Here is a 24,667-nt window from a genome sequence, read left to right as displayed (position 1 = left end):
TGGGAAGCCAGCCTGGCCTGCAGGGTAGTAAACATCGGAGGGTGCAAGGCAGCAAGGCAGGGCATGTCCGGTGGCACTGCCACAGGGCCAGTGAAGCTCTGGAGGGTTGGGAGTGATTGCTAGTGAAGTGGCCCAACGTCTGATGATATCTCCAGGGCTCCTGGGCACGTGGCCTGGGTTCCCAGCGCTGCCAGGCGGCATCCCCGGAGGCAGCTTCTGGTGACTCAGATGCTGTCGTGAGAGTTTCCCATGATGCCCCTGGGGCAGCAGCCCCAGGACCCAGTGGGTCTTCTTGTGCTCTGAAGGGACGTGTGTGTGCTGCGGGTTTCCGGTTCTGCCTCCATTCATTCCCACTTCCCTTCTCCAGCGGCCCTGGCACAGCCCAGTCCTGCAGGTGACTGTCCGTCCTGCGGCTCAGGCTCCGCTGCTCCCAGGATCTAGAACTCCTGCTGGGCGGAGGCTGCAGCGTGGCCCTCCCAGGCTCTCGTGCCAGCTGCTCCTGGCGGGGAGGGCGTGAGAAGGAGCGGGACGCCCTGCAGACAGGTGGTCAGCGGGCCTGGCCGTCATCCCGGCCCAGCCTCGGGGGGCCGCTCCACAGCCCTGCAGCTCAGACCGCCGTGGACTGCTTGATGCTGTGGAAGCTGACGCGGGTGGGGGACGTGGGGATGGACATGGCACGGGCCACCCGGGCGCGGATCGAGTGCTTGTCCTGCCACCGGTGCCACCTTTTTCGGATGGCAGAGCGGACCTGTGGGCACAGGGCAGGGCACACCTGAGCCTGGGGCCCAGGCCCCTCCCCTGGGCTGCGCAGGCCGCTGTCGGGAGCAGCTCTCCAGGCGGGCGGGCGCCCACAGGGGCGGCAACGCTCAACTCTGGGAACCCCGTTGACACGCACGTTTGTTGGGACAATTTTCTCCCGTGTCCTGAGGAAGGGGCACCTTTCTCTAGTCCACACAAGGGCACCACACGGCCTCCGCCATGAGGAGTCCCTGCCCCCGACCCGCACGCTTTCCCTGCCCCGCACTTGGCCCTGCCCGGGGTTCCCAGACTCGTGAGACGTGAGACGTGAGACGGAGCCAGGCGCCCAGGCGATGGCTCTGAGAGCGCAGCGGCAGAGTGGGCAGGTGGCAGGGCCCCCACCAAGGGACCTGGGAGGAGGGGCAGCCAGCACGGAGGGCGGGAGGAGGCTCTGGACGGCCTCCAGCCCCCACAGGCCTCCGCCACCCTGAGCCCAGCCCGGTCCTCACCTCACTGTTGAGGAAGCAGTAGAACACAGACACGAAGAAGCCCTGGGGAGGACAGACAAGGCCGGTCACAGGCCTGGGCAGGAGGTGCAGCCCCATCTGGCCTCCCCCAGCCTCTTGCCCAGGAGAAGCCCACCCGAGGAGGTGCAGGCCTGGCCCATCCAGGGCTGGAGGGAGGGGAGGGCGGCTGTACCTGGAAGGATTCCAGGAAGGAGTTGAAGTAGATGAAGACAACCCGGGAGACCTCGTCCTCCCCGGGGTTGACGAAGAACAGCATGTACGTGATGCCCAGGAGTGGGAGCAGCACCAGGGTGGCCTTTACTGCCTTCCTGCGGTGGGGCCGGTGGGGGCCAGAGTCACAGCCCAGCCCAGAGGGGCTGCCTCTGGCTGGGGGGGGGGCAGGGGTGGGGGATGGAGGAGGGAGTGGCAGGTCTCAGGACTGCCAGGCCTGGAGGGGACTCCGGCTCTAAACTGCCCCAGGGGTGGGAGAGGCGGGGCCCAGTCACCTGTACTGAATGGTCTCAGAGGTGGTGGATGCCCGGAGCTTGGTCATGAGGATGCGGACAATGTTGAAAAGGAAAATGAAGTTGATCTGCAATTTGAGCACACGGGCGGGAGGGACGGGTGTGGAGATGTGCCAGGTCCTGGGCTCGGAGCCCCGGCTGCTCGCCCTCCTCCGCATTAGCACTTGCACAGGCCTGGCCTGTGCCCCCTCTCTGGCTGACCCCACCTCCAGACAGAGAGATCTTTCTGTCCATGATCAGCACAGATGGCACCCCCCCACAGCCCCCTGTCCCCTGTCCCCACCCAGCTTCTTACCAGCAGGACCAAGATCATGGGCCCCTGGTAGATGTAGTCGGTGTACACTCCAGGCCTCTTGCCAAACCAGCACCTAGAAGGCCACAGAGGGAAGGGGACTGGAGGGTCATCTGGGTCCAGGTGAGTGGCGTGAGGGGCAGTGCTCAGCCAGGGTGGGACTGGGGCCAGAAGCCAGGACGTGGGTGCCCCAAATCCACCCTGGCAGAAGGTCAAGCCACTCGACCCCACTGCAGTGCCTCAGGTGCCCCATCTGCAGGAGGACAGCACCCCCTGTGGGGAGATGTAGAGCTGGAAGCAGGCGCCACGGCTGGGAGGGTACGTGGGAGACACTGTGGCCAGGACCAGGCCCCATACACCACCGCTGCCCCGTCTCCTGGCCATCCCCTGGCAGTGGCCGAGGCTCAGCTGCCCCTGGGGTGCTGTGGGGTAGCAGCACACAGGGTGGCACCCAACAGTTAGCCTTGCACCCAACAGTTAGCCTTGCACCCAACAGTTAGCAATCTGCCTAAGTCCATTCAAATGCAGCCTGATCGACCTTGATGGGGAGACTTGCACAGGTCCCACCTGTCGCAGGTGGCAGCATCGCTTTGCATTTTCACAAGTTTCCCTCCAGCAAGGCCCCGGGAGGTCTGGGGAGTGGGCAGGGACGGGAAGCCCTGTGGGCAGTGGGGAGATCACACAGTGCCTCCATAAGCCAGAACTTGGGATTTTTATGTGAAATCTTTTGACTTTGTAAAGGCTGGCTACAAAATCAAGTCTTCTGAAAACACCGTTAGGCCAAAGGCAGCTTTTTGAGGACCCAGTCCAGTCCTTCCGCCTCTGGTCTCCAAGTTCTGGCTTCTCACACCCAGGCCTCTGCTGCGCCGTCAGCATCTCACCACTAGGTGGGGTGTCGGAGCCACTCAGACCCACTTTCTCCTCCAGCCCAGAAATGCTCTTCCAAGACGAGCGCGTGTGCACACACATATACATGCACACACACACATGCACACACACAGCAGGTTTCTGAAACCTGTTCTTCCACCCCCTCCTGTACTCACACACACACCTGCAGGGACAGGCACCATCGCCAGGGTTTACAAAGCTCCTGTTCTGGGGCTCAACCCAGCTGGTCCCCAACCCGCCCACAGTGCACAGAGCAGCCTCATCAGTATGGAAGATAATCTTCCCGGCTCCACATGGAGCCCAGCGAGGCTGCGGAGGCCCCATCCCCTCTGTGGGGGAGGAGAGGGCTCGCCACTGTGATGGAGGCTGCCTGGGCCCCGTCAGAAAGAGGGCTCCTGAGAACACTTCTTTGGCCAAAAAAGATCCTGGCGCCTCCCTTGCCCATCTATGTCCACCTGCTCTCGCTCTCTCGCTCTCTCTCTCTCTCTCTCTCTCTCTCTCTCTCTCTCTCTCTCTCTCTCTCAGTGGTTTTCAATCTTTCTCAATCTCAGATGCACACTGGAATCATCTAGACAGTTTTTTAAAAATCTAAGTTCTAGGCCACAGCCCGGACCGATTACATCCGACTCTCTGGGGTGATACCTGGTCATTGGTACTTTTTAAAGCTTCCCAGGTGGCTCTAATGTGAGCCAAGGTTGAGAACCACTGTGGCAGAAATCAAGTTTTCAGGAGTGGCTGGGCACACCTGAGTCCATTTTATAAGGCACCACAGGGCCTCAGAGCTGGAAGGAGCCTCTGAGATCATCTGGATCAGTTTCTATCAAATTCATGGAATCTTTTGTTAAAACAAGTCTTAATAGGACACATTCAAATTGCATTTACTATCTGCCAGGCACTATTTAAAGGCTGAATATATATTAACTCATGTCACCTCCACAACAACCCTTTGAGGTAGGCACTATTATTAGGGTGTCCATTTTACAGATGAGGAAACTGAGGCACACTGAGTAATCAGCTATTTAATGATGGAGCCGTGACTCAGAGCCTGGGCAGTCTGGCTCCAGACTGCCTCTGTGTAAGCTCGAGGCAGTTAAAGGACACTGGATCCCGCCTGTCCAGCCCCCTGGGAGGGGAGGGACCCTTGGACTGAGTCCCGCCCCCAACTCCTTCCCCTTATAGATGCAGAAACCACATCCTGAGGGGAGGCAGGCATGGCCCAGTCCTCGGGGAGTGTCAGCAGAGCTGGGTGGGGAGCCGGGGCCTGGAGGTTGAGAAGGGGAAGCAGGTGACTTACTTCTCATTGTCGTAGTACAGCTTCCCAATGGCCCAGGCCACAATGATGGGGAAAGGCACACCTGGGGGAGAGAGGGGGCGTCACAGAGCCCCTCAGTGGGGGCCAGGGGATGCCAAGCCTGGAGGCCCCCGGTATACCCGAGGGTCAGGGGGGTTAGGGGTTGCTGGGGTTGAGCTGGAGTCATGCACCCCCCACCCCCAGTGAGGGGCAGAGGGACATGGCACACCCCACCACCCCAACCCGGCTCTGTCCTCAGGTCCCCAGCCTGCCGGCCTGAGGCTGGTGAGGAGAGGGCAGGCGGGGACCCAGCTCACCCCAGCCGATGCAGATGAACATCCACTTGCGCAGCCGGTCGGTGGAGTAGGTGAGCACGATGGCCGTGTGCAGGTAGCAGCCCTCACCGAACATCCAGAAGAAGGTGGTCACGTGGAAGTAGTTGTAGGCAGCTGTCACCAGCCTGCACCAGCCCTGCCACCCCCAACCAGAGCTGGTGATGGAGGAGGGGCAGCACCCCACCCGGGCCTGGGCCCCCTCTGGACAGGATGGGGCACACACACCGTGGGGTCCTGTCCCTGGCCCATGGCTCCGAGGCCGGGCGCAACCCCTTCCCCTGCAGGGGACCCCCTCCTCGGCCTTCCTCTGACCTGGGCGTGGCCCCTCCTGCTCCCCACAGGACGCACCACATTGCTCTGATGGACCCTGGGGCTCATGGTGAGCTGCACCACGAACCAGGTGGCGTTGCGCAGGATGAAGGCTGAGATGAGGTTCCAGTGGATGATGTTCCGCAGGCACCGGATGCTTCTGGGGAGCGGAGCGGGTGGATGGCGGGAGTGACAGGAGGAGAGCAGATAAGGCAGAGGCCACCAGCGCTGCTCCAGCCCAGATGTAGGGGTGGGGAAACTGAGGCCGTGCAAGGCTGATCGGCCAAGTCACACGGGGAGGTGGCAACAAGGCTCTTTTGAGGCCCCACGCGGCCAGACGTAAGCTCCTGGGGGCGGTGCCTGGCACTCAGCACATGCTCCCTGGACCAAGGCTGCCCCCAGGGCACCCTCCACTCCCTGCTGTCACGGGATGGAGAGCGGAGCATTAGCCCTGCTCCCACTGCCCCCTGTCCCGCCCCTGCCACCTGCATCCTTGGCAACAGTGCTGGGGCCCAGGCATTTTCAAACCTAAAAAGGGTGCCACTCTATGGAGCCCCCCCTTCCAGGGCTCCACCTGGATGTGGGTGACACAAGGTGAGCCTGGGCCTCCTCCCTCCCCACCCTGTGCCCCCAGCAGCTATTGGAGAGGAGCAGTGCGGCTCTGCCAATGGTCCCAAGAAACCCGAGACTCCTGCATACATACGACGTCCCCCACACCGAGGGGAGGGTAGGACGTCCCCTTTCCAGCACCCCCCTCCCCAGAGCTGCCCCTGCATCTACTCCACTCTGCTCAGGGTGGGGACAGGAGGAGGCATCGCAGGGCCTTCTCACCTGAGCCGCAGAAAGAGGACAAAGGCCACCAGGAGGGCCAGCAGGGAGATGCAGTGGCCCAGGTAGTTGATGATGACAGCGACATGGTAGTGCACCTTGCTCTTTTTCTGGAGCAGGAGAGAGGCGAGAGGTGAGGCTCCTGCACGGCCATGCCCCTGTGCCCACTGGATGTGAGCAGCTCTACGAGGACAGTGCGGGGGTGTGGGGGTGGGGGGGTGGCCAGGACGGAGCAGGACGGAGCAGGTAACCCCCATGGTGCTCCGTGTGGAGCCCCTGCTGTGTGTCAGGCGTCACTCTGCAGCAGCGCGTCAATCGAGGCTCTGTCTGTCTGTCCCTGAATCCCGTGCTCTGTCCCCCGCTCCAGGTTGTTGGACAAAGATCGGGTGAAGAGAACCTCCCCATCACAGGGGATCCCCCGCTGAGTGCACAAACGTGTGGCCGGTTCACCGGGGAGCCCTCACACTTGCAGTGGCCACATTTCCATTCAGTCAAAGCACCAGGTGGCCCCGGGGGTGCAGAGACACCTACCTCCCAGGACTTCTTCCCCTGCCCATTTCTGCTCTGCGTCACCACCTTTTCGGTCAGCCCCACGTCCCTCCCACTGCAGTTGCTCCCAGGAGCGAGGAAGGGACGCTCAGTCGGCAACCACAAAGTCTCTCCAGCCTGCACGACTCACCCCTGGGGCCTCACGTCCCCGGCCAGGGCCTCTGCATGAAGCCAACGGGGTGCCCTCCTGGGACTATCACAAATTCCCTGATTTTATTTCTTAATTAATTTAATATACTGATGTAGGCGACTGCCCTCTACTTTCTAATCATCTTAAGCTCCAAGAGTGATGAAGCCATTTACAGAGGATTTTCGTGTCTTTTATTTTCTTAAACCTCAAAGCAAGCCCGGGGGAAGAGCTGGAAGGGCGTCTGTACCTGATTTCGCAGGAAAACAGACCCAGAGGTAGGTTGCCTCACGCAAGGTCACTCAACTTCAAAACCACCTCTTACCTGCACAGCCAGGTTGGCAATACGCTAAGGCTACAAACAGGTCCCCAGCCCATAATGGGGGACTGGCCAGTCCCCTGTGCCCAGCTCTCTGCAGGCTCCTGCACCCCGACAGCAAAGCCTCCATCCTCCCTTTTCTGGGACCTGAGAAGACAGGGCTGAACAGGGCGGCTCCGTGCCTGTGTGTGAGTGGGGGAAGGAGCATGGACGTTGGAAAGCGGCCGGCTTTGAGAAGGGGGTGTCCCCGTTGGCACCTCCCTCCCTCTCCCTTTCTTGGCTCTAGGGTGGGGCTGAGGATGACAATGCACAGAAACTGGTGACCCCCAAGTGCCGATACAAGGACGAGCTCACAGCAGCCCTGTCATCCTTCCAGAGCCACCGAAGAGCTCCTGGTCCTCTGAGGACCTTCCTGTCGGAACACAGAATCCACTGAAGTCAGAGCTGTCCCCAGGGATCAGGGCCTGCCCTATCCGTCAGGCATCCCAGAAGGGGCCAAGCCGCCCCGCCCCACTGCCCCGGCTGCTGAGCCCGCTGAGGGGCGTCCTCACTGGAGACCCTCTTGGTGCTGGGATGCTGGGAACTGGTTTTCCCGGCAGGGGCTTTCTGGAACTTGGCAGGAAATCACATTAGCAACTGGGCCTTGGAAGGGCGGGGACCCAGGGACATGTAAATGGCGGCAGGCAAGAGAGGGACGGAGAGAGGGGAGGGGAGCAAAGGGCACCGGTCGCTCATGCAAATGGGGAGGGTTCCTGAGCGACTGGCGGCAGATGCCACGATCCAGAGGCTCCGGAAGATACACACACATCGCAGGCTGTCTGGAGCTGGTATTTAATTTCCTTTATTAAATTTTCCACGAATCCATGCTGAGAAGCCCCTGGGTAATGACAACATCTGCGGAGTGCGCGTGTCCGCAGGCCCGGCTGGACGGGCGGCGCAGGGGTGCGGGGAGCCCTCCACTGCCACCCCCCCGCCAGCACCCCCACTTCACCCAGGCCAGGCAGTACTTGGGACCTTGGGCTGGGTGGGAGGAGTCATTGATTAAGCACCTGCTATGTGCTGAGCACGGTGCCAGGTGCTTCACTGATGTCACTGGGATTTTTTACTCACAACTGCCCTCTGAGACTGGCCCTTTCATCCCGGTTTTTCTGGCTGAAGAGGCGAAATAATTGCTCCATGCCACACAGCCAGCAACCGGAACCAGGGTCTGCCTGGCTTTAAAGTCCCTCTTTTCCCTGTCCCTGTGGTACATTTCTTGGGGGACAAACAGGAACTGAAAACAGAAGCCCTCTCTGGGGAGGTCTTGCTCCGTTCTGGGCTCAGGAGCCCCGGGGGGCTGCCATGGGGGGAGGGGGGGTTCCGGAGGGTGTTTCTCTATGGAGCCTGACAGGGACACCCAGGCCAGACCACTCCAGGGGACAAAGTCTCTATGTGACTCCCTGAGCCTACTGGCCAGGGCTAGGTCTGAGCCCCCGTCTCACCTGGCACATGAGCTGCTGCCGTCTGAGAGATAGAGCCTGAGAAGACAGCTGGAGAGACGGCAGTGTCACCCTAGAGATGGCCAGGAACAACCGGAGAGGTGGCCACCAATACTCTGAGAGACAGATAGGTCCTGCGACACCCAGTGACACCGAGGAATTTCCAGTAACAACCAGAGATGTGGCCAGCATTACCTAGAGAGCCAGCAATACCCTGAGAGACATCAGCCCACCCTGAGAGATGGCCAGTGACACTCTAAGAGAAAGCAGCAATTCCCTGAGAAGTGGCCAGTGACACCTGGAGAGAACAGCCAGCAACACCCGAAGGGACACCTGGTGACACCCTGAGAGATGGCCACTAACACCTGCAGGAGCAGCTGGGACACAGCCGGTCCTTGGGGACCTGACCAGCACTCTGTCCCGGTCCCGTTTGGAGACCTAAGACAGCAGGTGGCCCAAGGGAGGTGGCCCGGCGTGGTGCTGGGCAGAGGCCCCTCTGCTGTGTCCCCCGACACCCAGAGTCTGGTAAGCAGCTGGTGCCCGGCTGGCTCTGAGCAGACTCTGCAACTCACCACGTTGTCCCAGATGGCGGTGGAGTCAGACCTGCCCCGAGGCCTTGCTGGCAGGGCGGCAATGACCCCTCCCTGCCCGGACCCCGCCGCCCCTTCTGAGCCCCACAGCCTCTGTTGCACTCCTGTCCAGGCTCCCCCCACTCTGCAGGGCGTCCTCTCCATCTGGGCTTCCTGAGCTGCCCCCCTTAACCCCCACTGTACTCCAGCCCTGGCTCCTGAAAGTGCGGTCCCTGAACTGGCAACATCAGCGTCTCAGAGCCCAGCCAGAGCCGGCAGAAACCTTGAGAAAAGTGGAATCTTAAGCCCTATCCCAGACCCGCTGACTTAGAGTCTCTTTTGCAAGAAGCCCAGAGGATCCCTAAGCACCTTAGTGTTTCAGAAGCCCTGGCCCAACCTCCACTCCCATCTACCCCCACCATGAGCAGTGAACCCCACACGGGGGTCCCTTTGATGTCCTACCAAGGTGTCCTCCCAGGATATGCCTGGGGCACTGACCCCTACTGGCAGTGGCATGGGGGAGGGGGAGAGTGTGAGTCAGGACTGGGGAAGGTTATGGTGGTGGAGGGAGATGGGGCAGGGTGCTGGAACGGGCAGTTAGGGCTGGTGCAGGTGGTACTGGGGGCTCAGTGCCATCCCCCACCCCCCACCAGGCAGTGCATGGGGGCCTGTCCCCTGGTGGTGCGGGCTGTGGGCAGGTCTCTGGGGTGCCTGGCCTTGGGGTGCCCTCTCAAGTCCCATTTCACACGCAGACTTCTTCGAAGCTGAAGCCGGTCTGCTGTGATACCCCAGGGCGCTGATGCTTAATTAGGGCTCTGCCCAGAGCTGAGAAACCTGCCACTCAATTAATTGGCTACATTCCTCTTTGCAGTTCCGGGATGGGGTGAGGAGTCTTGGGAGTGAGGAGGGGTCTGGCGAGGCTGGGGGCTGGCAGAGGGGATGGCATTCTCACTAATTTAATTAATTGATTACCCAGAGTGCCAAGCCTCAGGCCAGCAGGAGCTACTAGCAGTGGCAAAGCCAGGCAGAGGTGGGCGGGAGTGGGAGGGGTCACTGCATCCTGGCGGGGGTGGTGGGGGAGGTGGGGATGCCCATGTTACCCAGCCACCCCTGCCCCAGGTGCACATACGACTTCCCCTGAACTCACAGGTGAGATGAGAGACAGAGGGGTGGCAGATAGATGGACCGTCCTCCATAGGCCAGCACCACCCTCCCACCTACCGGGAGGCAGAGATCTGAATAGCTCTCAGCCATTTAGGGTACTTGGTGAGGTTAGGTTACCTGCTCAAGGTCACATAGCATGTACAGCTGAAATCCAAACCCCAAGCCCATGCTGTTCCCATTGCACTGCCAAGGAGGGGCCGATGAGGCTGGGGTCACCTAATCCTCTCCCTGCCCTGACCCTGCTGGCGGGGAGGGGCAAGAAGCGGGGGCTGCAGAGTGTGCCCGCCCGCCAGCCAGCCAGCTGGAAGGGAGGGGCTTCCGTGAGAGCAGGAGGGACTTGGTGAACCGTGAAGACCTTGCCCTCACCATCCGGAGGGGCGGGTGCAGGGAGCGGGCTTCCAGCAGCTGACCTGCCCCTCTGGGGTGGGGAGAGGGCAGCTGGCGGCCTGACCTCCAGCTGGAAATAAATACATCTGCCTCAGGCTCTGCAGACCCCTCAGGACCATCAGAGCAGAGGTGGGTGCGATGGAGGGACCTGGCACGTCTGTGCCTCTGTGGGCATGAATGTGGTTTTGAGTCGAGTTGCCCACAGCACTGACCTGCCTGTCTAAGCACTGCCCTGTTTCCTTTCCTCCCACCTCCCCTCCAGTGCCGCCCCCCCTCCGTGTGAGTTCCCACCCCGCCCCCACCCAAGGCCATCTCCTCTGGCCCAGCTAAGTTTCCTGACTTGGAACCCCACTTCCCTCCCCAGCCCAGGAGGGCGCCTCTTCCCCAGCTTCCCAGGTTGGCCCACTGGGTGGGGGCTTAGCAACCTGGCAGCTGTCTCTGCTCAGGTCAGACCATCAGGGAGCCCGGCCAACCCGCCCCAGCCTTCAGTCTGGCCCTCGGGATCTGAGATGCCAGCAGCCCCTCGCCCTGCACCCGCCCTGCTAGAGCAGCACCCTGAAACAGCTCGTCACTCTTTTAGGCTGAATATCACCCTATTTTTGCAGTTTCCAGAAGGAGACAGCAGAGCCCCAAGAGCTCAGCCATGAAAGGCCAGGGAGCCCGGGGAGGGTCTCACCAAAGCGCTCAGGGTCAGGGTGGGCGCCACAGGTCGGGAGAGCTGTTGCTGCACGCCAGGCTCCTGGCAGCAGGCACAGTGCAGCCTGGGCTCGAGAGCCCCAGGTTCCAGGCTCTGCCTCACTCTGGCCACGTGACCTTTCATGAGTCACTCCCCATTTCTGGGCCCTCAGTCTCCCCATCTGTACGATGAATGGGTTGCGCTAGATCAGAGTTTCTCACTTTTGCCCCATCAGAAGGTTCCCTTGGGGCATTTGTTATAATAAAATGCAGATTCCCAGGTCCTTCCTGGACAGTTTGCTCTCTCAAGTGTTAGAGCCGGGACCTGTATTTGCACATGCTGCTCTGGGTGAGATTCCCAGATAAGCCTGGGAACCTCAAGATGGGAGGGAGGGAGGGAGAGAGGGTCTCAGGTCCCCTCCAACTCAGATCTTCAGGGATGGGATTCTCGGAACTCTCTCCCACACCCCAGAAGCCCAGGGCCCTCGGACAGCCTGGGACATCCACCCTTTGACCCTCACTTTCCTCAGCACCCACTGAGAAAGTGGCGGGAGGTGTGTGGGAGGGGACAGGGGGATGGAGGGTAGCAGCAACGCCAGAGGACAGATCTATCCATGCCACTGCCACATGTCACCCTTAAGAGATTATTCATTGCAGCACTGTTTGTAATAACTGAAGACTGGTTAAATAAATTATGGCACAATGTGATATTATGCAAATGTAAAAAAGAATGAAGATGCTCTTTATGTACTGATATAAAACGACCTCCTTTGGCAAGATAGATGATTATGTGAAAAAAGCAAGGTGTAGAACAGTATGAATAATATGCCGCATTTGGATAAAAACAAAAAAGAATGTATATATATATATATAATTACTCGTATATGCAGAGAATGTCTCTGGAAGAGCACTTAGGAAATTGGCAACCCGGGGAGGCAGTGTTTAGATGGGGTGCGAGGGAGACACTGTATTCCCACTTGTACCTTTTGGATTTTGCAATATCTACTCAAAATCATTTACATTTTAAAAAGGATCTCCAAGGTCTTTTTCAAACTGCACTGCTACCCCCATCCCTGGTTCCAATACAGGCCCCATGGCCGGACCGTGACATACCCCTCAGGTGTGGGGGGTGGAAATGGGTGGGGAGCCCGTGACTGTGTCTGGCCTGACTCTGCACCCGGGGACGGTCCCCTGCCCAGCACCTGCAGCCGCCCCCGATGAGCGTGAGCAGCAGGAAGGAGGCGGCTCAGCCCTCCCCGGGGCACCTGCTCCCCCAGAGTCAGCCTCTGGCTCGCTGACACTGGCCGGCCACACAGCGGGCATGAAACCCTGCCAGGGGCCCTGGACCCCCTCAGTGCGGGCAGCCTGGCCCGCTCAGCCTCACCTCCACGTTGAGGATCTCCTGGCACTCGGAGTAGTTCACGCGGGCAGCCCAGCTGCCATTGGCCAGGCACTCCCGGTAGCCGTTGTCTGGGAAAAGGAGAGAGAGGCAGTGAGCGGAAAGCAGCGGGCATCTGTCTGTCCGTCCATCTGCCCGTCTGGGCCAGCACAGAGGCCTGCTGGCTGGGGGCTGTGGAGTGACGCTGGGGAGAGGGGCTTCCTCTCTGTCCTGTCCTCCTGCCTATTTTTGCGTGTTGTCCCCCAGCAGGGGTCAGTGCCTCCCTTAATGCCCGCCTGTGGGCCACGGCTCTGCCCACCCAAGCTGGCACAGTCGTGCCCACAGGACTGGCCCGTGGACAGGCCTGCCCAGCTCTCGGGCCGGTTTCCCTGTGAGCCCTCCTGTGGTGGGAGATGACGTGGTGGGTGCTCTTCTGAGCAGTCTCCCGTTTTGGGGTCTTGCATGACAGGAAACAGCATGGTGAGATCTCATGAGTCAACTCTCACGAGGCTGGGCATGATCTGATGACGAGGGGTGTGTGGTGACAGCTCACGTGGCAAATCTCAATGACAGGGTTTCTTGGGGCAGGTCCATCCATAGTGGAGGTTTACGCGGGAGGTCCTCACGTGGCAGTCTCATATGGGGGGCTCACAGGGCAGGTCTTGGGAAGGTCCCCGTGGTGGCATTTCCCCATGTGGGCCTCATGTCGGAAGGTCATGGGATGGGAACAGCCACCATGGAGGTCTCTGGGCCAGAAAATGACAGGCATAGGAGTGTGCTGGGGGGTATCACGCAGGTGAGTCTCACGGGACTGCTGTGAGCCTGCCCTTGGCACTGGGAGAAGGAGGCAGGGGGTGGGGTGGGGGTTCTGTGCAGCCTCAGCCTGGACTGTGGCCCAGAACCTGTCCCCTTGCACGGAGGTGGACGGGGGTCCTGCGAGCCAACGTGACGCCTGGCTTTAGGGCTCTGGGAAGGCAGAGCTGCCCAAAGGGTCCCTCTCACCTCCTTCCTGCCTATCCCCTTGGGCACCAGGGTCCCAAAATCCAGTAGGGAAGAGACCCAGGGAGTTCTAAATTCTACCTTGTCTCCTCTGCTGGCGAGGTCGCCCACCCTACCCTGCACCCTGCTTTGGCATCAGCGGCTTTAAACACGTTTTCTTGAATTAATTCTGGCTCTGACTCCAGGCAGCGCTGGCTGGAGAGGACTTAAACCCCGAGCCACCTCCCTTGAGCCTCCCTCACTGCAGGCTCCGCCGGAGGGGGCTGCAGAGGGCTGGGGGAGCTGCCAGAGTCCCAGCTGCTGGTCTGGAGCCCCGCAGGGGTGGAACCCTGCAAGGGAGCCAGAGGCCAGGGCCCCGCCGGGCTCTGCGGCCGGCCGCTGGGCTGTGGGAGCGACCTTCCCGCCCCTTCTCCTCCCTTGTAAGGGGAGGCCAGGCCATCCAGCCTGGGAGCTGCCTCCACTGGCAGGCAGCACCACGACAGGAGGGAGGTGAGGCTGGGGAGGAGAGCTGATGCCTGCCCTCCACCCCCACCCCCAGCCTGGCTGGAAGGCTGCCAGCTCCCCGCTCTCGCCCCCTCCCCTCCCCGGCCCCTCTGCGGAGAGGCGATGCTCTCACCACGGCTGCCAGTGGGGAAATCGGGCAGAATGGATTTTTAAAGCTCTGCCGGCTTCCCTGTCAGTGGACCTGAGTCTCAGGCAGCGTCGCGCCCTTGGGCAGAGTTGGAAGAGGCTGCGCGTTCTCTCCTAATTGCTAAATGAGGGATGAGCTAGCAGAGGGCTGAGGCAGGGGGGTCTGGAGCCGGAAGTGCCTGGGACCACGGGCTGCTCTGGAATGTCTGTGGGGAGAGGGGCTTGGGCACAGGTCTGGCGGGAAGGGGCGGGGCGGGGCGGGGCGGTTCCTGCCTGAAGAGGAGAAGCACAGAGCCGGCCCCTAGACCCACACAGCCTGGGTCAGACCCTGGCACCACCCCCGCTAGCTGTGCGACCTTGGGCAAACCACACAAGCCCTCAGCTTCCTTACCTGTGAGTTACAATGATCTTAATAATGGCTCCTACCTCAGAGGCTGAGTACTTTTAGTTAACATGCACAAAGGGCTTGGGGCTGTCCCTGGCATGTGGGATTCGCTGTTAGTTTTTATTATGATTGTCTTGGAGCTGTATTTATATAACCTTGCATGAGATTCAGAACATGTCACTTGTCCCTCTCAAAGGGAGCACCGGTGGAGCTTTCAGGAGGAGACGCCTTCGCCCAACGCCCCGCTTGGCATCCCACATTTGGGTGGGGAGCCGGGAGTCCCTCCCAAGGCCGGTCATCCGGAGGGAGCAGGCTCTGATGGGGCAGGAGGGGGTGACCCAAAAGAAAGCAGGCCCAATAAGCGGGGAGTCGTTGCCAGGGAGGATGCGACCTCCTTGTCTTTAATTGCTGAGCTGAGCAGTCCTCCCGAAGGATCACGGGAAAATGGATATTTTTGGAAATGCTTCCCATCCCTTTGAAGATCGGATGCAGCAGGAGGGAGGGTGTTAAGGAAAAGGCCTAGAACTCCTGGCAGCACCTCATCAGTGAATGAATTAATTAGTGACTAATGATTAGGGACAGCTCTGGGTGCCCACTTGATGCTGACTGCCCGGGCGTGTCTGCATCCCTGGTGTGGGGCAGCTGGCAAGGGCGTCTCCCGCCCTGCCCTGACGTGCTGCGCCCACGTTGAGGGACCCTCGCCCCAGCTCCTTTCCTGGGATCTCAGAGGGTCGAGTGAGGGAGCCCAGAGACATCTCAGGAAACCCCCGTCACCTTGCAGGCAGAGAAACTGAGGCCCAGAGAGGCCCAGGCCCAGGACTCCTTAACCAGTTGCAGATGGAGCTGGGATGAGAACCCAGGACTCCCGGCTGGCACCAGAGGCAGGGTGTGGAGTGGCGTGTGCCCAGGAAATAAAGTCTGAAAACACCTATTTGGGGCATGTCAAGTAACCCTTGAGGACGAGCGTGGAAGGAGATCGTTGGGGGTGGCCAGGGCGGTGACCACAGAGAGCCGGGCAGGCCCCACTCAGGAGCGTGGGCCTGACCATGGAGGCAATGGGGAGGCAAGGGCGGATTCCAAGGGAGAGTGTGACAGGGTCAGATCTAGAACCTTCTGCTGGGGTAGTGGCATTGGGGAATGAGGGCAGGATCAGACGTGACAATCCTTGTGCAGGTGGAACTGGCAGGTGCTGGTGCCTCCTCTGGAAGCCCCCGATGCGGCAGCCCAGACTCTGCCTCCTTCCTGGGAGCTCCAGAAGGACTCAGGCCACGGCACCATGAGTGGAGCAGGGGAGGGCTCTGGTTCTCGAGTTCTGACCCTGCCTCCAAGCTCTGTGATCTTGCATAGGTGATTAGCCTCTCTGTGCCTCAATTGCCTTGTTGTAAAATGAGCCTCACAAATTGGAGGCTGGCCAACTGTGCACCCCGCAACTCTCCTCTTGGACTGACTCGACCCAGAGGTCTCTCTCCCCTTCTTCCCTTCTGCATTTCCTCCCCTTGGTCCCCACGCCCCTCCCAGTGTTATCGTCACCCTCTCCAGGTCCCTCCCACGGCCAGGACGTGGCACGGACACATGAGGCTTCATGATCTGGCTGTTTCAGCCTCCTGCCCTGCTCTGACCTCCCCACTCCCCTGCCGGGGCCTCCCACCTCCCTGGCCTAGCCCCAGCCTTAATCCTCTTAATCCATCTGGTAGCGGGATGAGAGGCAGAAGGAATTTGGGCGTTCTGAGCTGGAAGAAGTCTTAGAAGCATGTCATCCAGCCCTCTCCACCTTCAGACACGCGGCTGGAGGGCTGTAAGAGGAGGCCGCACAGTGAGTCTTGGAGCAAACCTGGTGTCTGTGGTCACCCCTGATGCCCTCCTGGGGCTCTGAGCTCAGGTGCACAGGTCCCAGGGGCCCACAAAGGAGACCCCAACCCCAGGGCCAGGTGAGGGCAGCTGTTGCCCTCTTGATAAGCAGGGATCGAGTCACCAACAGGAGCGAGCAAATTAACTCTGAGCCTGGCAGGTGGTGTGGCAAGGAGCTGCAAAGCCTGTGCCTCAGGGGAGCAAGGTGTTTACGTGGTGATCGAGTATCTGAACAGCCCTCGGTCAGTCCTGCCCCATCCCCGCCCCACCAGGGACCTGGGATGCAAGTTGAGCCCCCATCCGTGGATTTAAAACTGTTTGTCCCCCAGGGCTGCTCTCAAGGCCTCTCTGAGCTTGGGGTCCTCAGCCACAAAGTTGGAGCAGTTCTGATGAGCCCACCTATCCCATCCCACCCTACCCCACAGTACCTATGCGGTGCACACAGACAAACCTGCATTTTGTCACCTGCAGATTAAAGCGTCAGACAGACCTGGATGCAAATTCCAGCTGGTGACCTTGGGCAAGTTCTATAACCTCTCTGAGCTCCAGAGGCCTTAGTTATGTAACCGTGATAGTGTCTCCCAGAATTGTCATTATAATCACCACTAATGAGCACAGAACACGGAGCCCAGAGCCAGCCTTTGGCAAAGCAGCTATACCCACAGAGGTATTAGTACTACCGTCATTGCCATCATTATTATTATTTCCCCCACCTCCGAGCTCTCCCCGTCCTGCCCCACCTCCCAGCGGATGGTCCCCCTGCCACCTTCTTCCTTACTTGTGGTGTTGTAGCGGACACCGTAGAAAAAGGCGGGGCAGGGCCGAACCACCAGCTGCCCTGCGGGACTCCGGGGCCAGCAGGTGCCAATGAGGTCCACGGACGCGTTGCACTGCAGTCCTGGAGGAGAGAGGCTGGTGAGGCAGCGCAAGATGCCCACCCCAGGCCCCAGACTGGCAGAGGACATTCCAGAGTCCGGCCCGCCTTCCCGCTGGCTCACACTCACACACCAGCTAGGGACAGGACAAGAGCAATGACCTCAGTGCAGAAATGAGCTTATCCTTTGCAGGGGAAACACCAGGGGGAGAAATCTGAATTTGCTACTAAGGCACTAGGGAGCCAGTGTGGATTCCAGAGCAGAGGAGGATCAGAGACGGCTGGAGGTAGTGGTAAAAGCTAAGGTCGTGGCTGGCATGTGGAGAAGGCTGGGCAGGCTTCAGGTCCCCTGCTCTGTAGCCTGAGGACACTTCTCTCAGTCCCTCACTTGGTGATAGCCTGGAGCTCTCAGCGTTCACAAGAATACCCCGGAACAGGCCCAGCCAACCACTGACCCAGCCCCCTCACATGTCTCTGGAACCAAACCATATGCACCCCACCCTGCAGAGAAGAACCAGCTAAATGAAGCTGCTCCATCTTCCAGGTGGCTGGATAACCACACTCACTGAGCAAACACTGTCCTGCCTTTGTGCTGGACCCTAAAATGGGATTCACCAAGGGCACTATGTGGGGGGAAAAGGGAGGGAGACACCATCAGGGGGAGTGGAAAGAATATTAAACTGGGAGTCTGGGCCCATGGCTTCAGAATGGGCTCTGCTACTAATTTGCTGTGTGACCATAGGCAAGTCACTTGCTCTCTCTGGGCCTTAGTGTCTTCATCTATAATAAAATAACATAGTTGAAATTAGATCAGAAATTCTTAATCTCAGTCTACTGGAAGCTCCAAGGGTTCACAGAGACCCTGAATATAATAAAAAATTTTGTTATATATATGCACATTAATGGGGAAAAGGGCCCATGGCTTTCATTAGATTCTCAAAGGGTTCTGTGACTCAAAGAGATATAACCAAGCTGAATTAGAAAGAGGATGTTAAAGGCCCTTTCCAAATATTTGCTTTTTGGAGTAGAAAGTGTGTGTGTTTTGGGACAGTGGTGAGGCCCCAGTGACACTTTAGGAGGGTAGAGGCGGGGTTGGGGAACCCCTCCTGAGGCTGCCCCTTCTTTCTCTGCCTTTCGATGCCCCTCTTGGCATGAGGTTGGCACACGAGTCCTATTGAGACCCAGTGTCCCCAGGTTAATAATGTGGAATTGGCACAAGAATGCACAGACAAGGCAGGGACAGCCGTGAGCCAGGGGAGGTGGGGGCAGCCTCCTCAGGCCTGGCTGAGGCCCGCCTGCCATCTCCTCCCCACCCTGGCCCGTCCCCGGTCTCTCAGGAAACAGCCCTGGTTAAATTGGCTTTCATCCCCTGCTGGACTCAGGGCAGTGCCGAGCAGCACTTGCACCAAATGCTGTTTTTCTTTCTAATCAAAGCTATTCATAGGGTGTTCGTGCAAATCAGGGCTCAGGGGGGCAGAGGCCTTAAGGCCAAGTGGCTTAATTGAAAGAGAAAGAAATCTGGATTGGGGCTTAATGGACAGGAGGTGACAGCAGGCCAGGCCGCTAGAGTGGGCCAAGCCCGGTGCTGTGCCACGGTGGAGCCTCCGCGAATGTCATCACAGAGCAGTGGTGGAAGCAGCAGAGTGACAAGGCAGGGCCATCCATGCAAGGGCCTGCCAGGTTGGGATCCGAACCTGCCCTGGGTGGTGTTGACAGCGCTGAGCCCGGAGGAGCACGTGGCCGCAGGGAGGGAGGGTAACATTATGAACCATGCCCTGTTGTTTCACAGCTCTTCCTCATCTATTTCATTTGTGCTTCATACACCCTGCAATGCCATTATCGCCTTTTTACGAGTGAGGAAATTGAGGCTCAGGGAAATTAAGTGACTTTCCCAAGGTCGTGAGTCAATGAGTGGAAGAACCAGGACTCACAGGCAGGTGTTTTGGACTCTAACTCGAGCGCTCTTTCTATTGTACCGCATTGTGCGTCACTAAGGAGTGGGACAGTCTAGGAGGCAGCAGGAGAGGACCAGCGTTTGTTGAGGGCTGGCTGTGTCAGGCACATGCCAGGTGTTTGGACCATGCCACCTCATTTAATGACGCTGCCGCGCCTTCCTCAGTGCGGTGCTCATTCATTCACTCACTCATTCGCTGGAAGTATCCACTGAGCTAGGCTGGGAGGATGAAACGGGACGTCCTGTGTGGCAGTGTCTGGAACGGTGCCCGACACACCGTCCCAGTCACTGCGGCCTCTGCCCTCCTTCCTCCCTCCCCTTCCCCGGACAGCTCCCAGCCCCCCTTCCGCAAAGAACAGAGGGCAGGAACGCCACATGCCCCTAGTCTGTGGTACAGATTCCACAGCACCCGCGATGCTAACTCTCCTGTTTTACAGATAAGGAAACTGAGGCCCAAGCAGCCAAATGGCTTATTCCAAGATACTAAGTGTCCGAAGACACTAAGAGGCAGAAGCGGATTTGAACGCTGATCTTCTGACGTCAGCCCAGGGCTCCTCCCATCACAGCACAGCTGGCCCGGCCCGGGCAGCTGCCCCCCAGCATTTGATTGCACCCAGGCTGTGCCCAGGGTCCCTCCGCAGCGCGGTGCCTCTCGCGTCCCTGCCCGCTGGGACTCACAGAGGGCTGCGTGGAGGGGGCGCCGGGAACGCAGCAGCGGACGCCAATCTCTACGTTAAGGGCCCAGAAATCTGGAGGGGGTGAAAGTCTGAGACAAGAAGAAAGGAGAGGCTACAAGAACCAAGAAGAGAAGGCAGAGGAAAAAATCCGGAGACAAAGATCACCCCTGCCCCCAGAGCAGAAGGCCAGGTGTGTAGGGATGGGGCGGAGTCCGGGGAGGCGTGGAGCCAGAAAGGGCGTGGCCAGGGGTGCGAGGGCCAATCCGGAGCGGCGGCCTGAGTGGCGCTAAACGTGCACTAGTGGGGCTGGCCACGTGGGGCTGGCCACGTGGGGCTGGCCACGTGGGGCTGGCCACGTGGGGCTGGCCACGTGGGGCTGGCCACGTGGGGCTGGCCACGTGGTCTTAGGGAGCAGGCGGAGGAGGGAGAGGCAGGGAGGGAAGAGAGGAGTGAGGCAGGGTGGAGGGAGGGGACCAGAGGTGGAGGGCCGGGAGGAGGAGGCAGCAGGACAGGGCCTCAGGCAGTCGGCGCTGCCCACTGGACTCTCCTCCTGGGACTGCCTCGTGGGCTCGGCGCCTTCCCGCGCCGCGCCCTGCCTGGGGTGTCCGCCGCTCCCACACAGGATTTCGGCTCCCCGCCCCGCGGGGAAGGGGAACTTCTCACGGTGTGCAGGACTCGGGGAAGGGGGGCAACGTTTGTTGAACACTGCACTGTGAGGGGCGCTTTGCGTCGCAAAATTTGTGCTCCTCATTCAACCCACCCCACTGCTCTCTGAGGAGGAGAAAATGGGGGGGGGAGCCAAGATGGCAAGGAGGGAGAGCAAGATGAAACAGAGACAGACACCACGGGTAGAACAGGGAGAGGCAGACAGAGAGTCCTAAGAGGCACAGAGAAAGATCATTTCCAAGGTGCTGGGGACAGGGAGGGTATCGACCTTCTCGCGGGGAAGAGGAGAAGGCAGGGGAAGTCAGTCGGTGTCACCAGCCTGGTGGCTACAAGGACCTCAAGGTCAGGGCTGTAGGACTCTGATTCTTGGGCCAACATCCCCTCCAGGTCCTGCCGCCACAAACGCCCAACCTCGTCTGCTCCCCTGGCTGGGGGGCGGGGGCGGGGGTGGTGTTTTCCCGCCTTGGGGTATCATAATTCTGGGATGAGGGGCAGTTTGGACCAAAGTAAGCCAGCCTTGCAGCAGCCAAGCCCATCTAGCCCCAGCAGCACCGAGGCTGGGCTGCTGTTGGGAGCCGGCTTGGTTCTGGTGGTAAAGTCTGGAATCAGGCCCACTTGGTTTAAATCTTGGGGTCACTGTGTGCTTGGGCAAGTTACTTAACCTCTGAGCCTCAGTTTCCAGTTTCCTCAGTTCCCGCAGCGCCCCTCCCGGTCAGTGAAGGTATAGGCGGGGAGGGTTAATGACTTCGCTCTTGGTTTAACAAGTCCCTGGGTTCTGCATCTGTGGATTCAACCAACCGCGATAGAAAATATGTGGAGGAAGAAAAGTGTCTGTACTGAACATATGCAGGCTATTTTTTTCTTGTCATTATTCCCTAAATAATACAGTTTAACAACTATTTACATAGCATTTACATTGTATTAATTATTGTAAGTCACGTGAGGTGATTTAAAATACACAGAAGGATCTGTGCAGTTTGATGCAAATAATATGCCATTTTACACGAGGGACCTGAGCATCTGAGGATTTTGGTATCCAGGGGAGCCCTGGAACCCATCCCCCATGGATACTAAGGGACAGCTGCATTTACGGCCTAAGAAATGTTCTAGGGGCTGGGGATACAGTAATGAACAAAATAAATGTCCTGCCCTCATGGCGCTTACGTTCTAGTGGGGAGACTGCAACCGTCCCCACCCCCAACACACATCTGTTAACCACTGAGAAATACTATGGAGAAAAACTAAGCGGTGCAAGGAGACAAAGACTGACACGGTGCTATTTTAATTTGTGGTCTCTAAAGTACTAAAATTTAAGCAGAGACCTAAAGGAATGAGGGAGCCATGTGCACACCCAGGGGAAGAGTGTTCTAGGCAGAGGGAATAGCAGGTGCAAAGGCCCTGAGGCGCATGTGTGCCTGGTGTGTCTGAGGTGCTGACATTCCTATCACTCGGTGGTTCAACCCCTCATTCTTAAGGCAGGTAGATCCCTTTGGGGTCCTGCCTGGTTGGGGTTGGGGGTTCCCTGGTCACCATGGGCCTTCATATTGGGGGTGTGCTGGAGGGAGTCAAGCCGGCTAAAGGAATGCATAGAACCGGTCCTACACCTAGCTTCCTTCCCCACAGCTGTGCAGAGCAAATGCACGGTGCCCACACTCTGGTTGCTCATGGGAACACTGTGGTCAGGCTGCCCCAAACCACTGCAAATGGAGGGAAGGGGGAGAGGGGAGCAGTGTGAGGGCTCCTGCTTGCCAAGTTAGGATCCGGGGGGCCTGCTTTAATGAACAGACAAGAACCCTTTGAAGGTGGCCTATTTAATGCTTGTGCACAATTGGACACTGGTTTCTTCCCCCAAGTAGGTTATACAGTCCCTTCCCACCAGGCTTAGGGTCCAAATGTGCTCAGCAGACCCTTCCACAGCGGATCATTTCAGAGGGAAACTGGCGCCTGGCTCCTGTCCCAGGTACGTTGGGTCTCCCATCAGGGGCTTCTGAATGAACCAAGAGGCAGGTGGGCACTTGGCAACAGCCCTGTGGCTGGGAAGCGCATCCCCCCATTTGGTTTAAACCCAGGAGAGGGACTCAGCCAAGGCTGCCCAGAGGGGAGCAGCCAGGTGGCCAAGGACAGCCTCTGAAACACACATTCCTGCCCACCCAAGGGAATGCGAGGCTGGGATGGATGGCCAGGGCCCCGCCTGAGTCGCCTGGCATGGAGAGGTGGCAGAGGGCAGGCAGAGTCCTGGTCTTTGCTCTGCCACGTTGTCGTGGTTAAGCTGCCTCCTCTTTGGCTGGGCAGAGAAGAGAGATGCCTTCGTAGGGTGTGTGATCTACCGGGACAAGTGGATGGGAGCCCCTGTCCTGTGGGTCTGTGGACTCCGTTTTTGCATTCCCAGCACTAGTACAGTGCCAGGCACGTAGTAGGCACTAAGGAAAATTTGAGGCCATGTGCAAACCCAACATGGATATGGGAAACTGCAGGGGTGACACTGCACCCCTAGATGACTGACTGCTGTGCCCTGGGCACCATGGCTCTCTCGGTGGCCACATAACGGGGTTCTGGTGGTAAAGTCTAGAATCAGGCCCACTTGGTTTAAATCTTGGGGCCGTGGCTTAGGAACTGTGTGTGCTTGGGCAAATTACTTAACCTCTGGGCCTCAGTTTCCTCTTCTGTAAAATGGGGATAAAAATCTTCCCGACTATATTTTTGTGATGATTGAATGAGATGAAAGCACTTAGAATAGTGTCTAACACATAGTCGGCACTAAATAAGTCCCAGCTACTATTAGTTACTATCTGTCACTACCTTACCACTAGAGATGGGAACTGATGACCCCAGCTCCCTGTCAACTCTGATTCCATTTATCTGTGATGTTATTAGGTAATAATTCTATTAATTTCTGGCATTGTCATGTTCATGCCATGATTTGAGGAGGTGCCAAGTCTGTGATCTGCCACAGGATGGGGCCTGAGCCCTGGGGACCCTCCTTGTCCCTGCTCCTGGCGTGAGGCATATATATGAAAGGCCCCCCAAAGGCCCCGGCTCACTGCCAGCCGCCCCGGCCAGACGCCCATCCATCTGTCCCAGCCCCTCCGCCCCACCCTCTCCATCTGTCTCTACCAGTGCCATCGGTCTGGGAAGGTCTAAGAGTCGGAAGACAAATGGCCCATTATCAGAGGCCGTTGTGGAGGGTGATGGATCATGTGCCACATGCCAGGCGGGCTGGGCCAGGCTGGGGTGGGGGCATGGAGCACAAATCACGGGGGAATGAACACCATTCATCACGGACTGCTGCTTCCAAGGACAGGTGACAACTGCATGGGCCCAGGGATGTCATTCCTCCCGAGCTCAAGCAAGCTGATGGGGCCTGACCAGCCCCAGGGCATGGGGGCTGGGGGCTGGGGGCAGGACCTTTCCTGCCAGGCTCAGCCTCTGAGTAGGTCTGCTCCCCCATCTCTCTTCCCCAGAACTCCAGACCCTCACTCAAGAACCTACTTCCCTGCTCCCCACGGCCCAGCTTATCCAACTTTGCAGCCAGATGCTCTGGGCTCCCAGTACTTCCCCAGGCTTACCACTCCTCCCTCGTCACCCCTCCTTGGGCCTGCCACCACTCCCACCTACTGGTCCTTGGTCAACTCTTGCTTTGGCTCAGAGCACTGGCTCTTCTCTGGCAGACCACACTCAGAGTCTCTCTTAAGATTCACCTTGAAGCCTCCTCCTTCAAAAAGCCTTCCTGGATTTGCACCAGTCCTAACCTCCCTGCCACCTCCACTGTAGTGAGCAATTCATGGCAAGTACCTTCTATTCATTCCAGCTATACGTAAGCTTTTTTTTTTTTTTTCTTTTTTAACACTGAGCAGACACATGCATATACGTAAGCTTTTTAAACGCCTGCTGATGTCACCAACAGTGATAATAAGCAGCAGTATCATGGCATTCGGGTTTGTGAAATGCCATAAAACGTAGTGCATTTAATCTCGTAACGGATCCTCGAGGCACGTTTCCCCCCAACTTTATAGTTAGGCAAAGGGAGGCTCAAGGGGGTTAAGGGCATCCCTGTGGCTGCCAGGACACCCTGTCCCTAGCCAGGACACGACTGAACACCTGCTATGACCAGCGCAGGAAGCCAGTCTGCCTTCTCCAAGTCCTGTGCTCGTTCCTCTACCCCCAGGCCTCCCTAGCGAGGGAACAGCTGGCCAGGTAGCAGCTGCTCCGAGCTGTGGAGCCCTCCTGCCCCTCTGCAGGCCCAGCTTCAGGAATGACGCCTGTGCCTCCCTGCTGAC

At 58.8% G+C, this 24,667-nt stretch overlaps 1 protein-coding gene across 1 annotated transcript in view; it reads right to left on the bottom strand.

Moving 5' to 3' along the window:
- Positions 1-523: 523 nt before the first annotated feature.
- CRHR1 (corticotropin releasing hormone receptor 1) overlaps positions 524-24,667 on the bottom strand; it is a 43,981-nt gene continuing 19,837 nt past the window's right edge. Inside the window, exons 3-13 of the mRNA XM_012751084.3 lie at positions 16,998-17,117; positions 12,364-12,449; positions 5,715-5,821; positions 4,923-5,043; positions 4,557-4,710; positions 4,243-4,303; positions 2,064-2,136; positions 1,751-1,836; positions 1,438-1,573; positions 1,248-1,289; positions 524-748 (exon numbers count right to left, since the gene is read on the bottom strand). Coding sequence (XP_012606538.1) covers positions 608-748; positions 1,248-1,289; positions 1,438-1,573; positions 1,751-1,836; positions 2,064-2,136; positions 4,243-4,303; positions 4,557-4,710; positions 4,923-5,043; positions 5,715-5,821; positions 12,364-12,449; positions 16,998-17,117 — 1,127 coding nt within the window. The 3' untranslated portion in view covers positions 524-607. The remainder of the gene's footprint in view (positions 749-1,247; positions 1,290-1,437; positions 1,574-1,750; positions 1,837-2,063; positions 2,137-4,242; positions 4,304-4,556; positions 4,711-4,922; positions 5,044-5,714; positions 5,822-12,363; positions 12,450-16,997; positions 17,118-24,667) is intronic.

The sequence above is a fragment of the Microcebus murinus genome, chromosome 18 (genome assembly GCF_040939455.1).
Source record: "Microcebus murinus isolate Inina chromosome 18, M.murinus_Inina_mat1.0, whole genome shotgun sequence".
NCBI classification, from domain to species: Eukaryota; Metazoa; Chordata; class Mammalia; order Primates; family Cheirogaleidae; genus Microcebus; species Microcebus murinus.
This window is presented reverse-complemented; position numbering and strand designations above follow the sequence as displayed.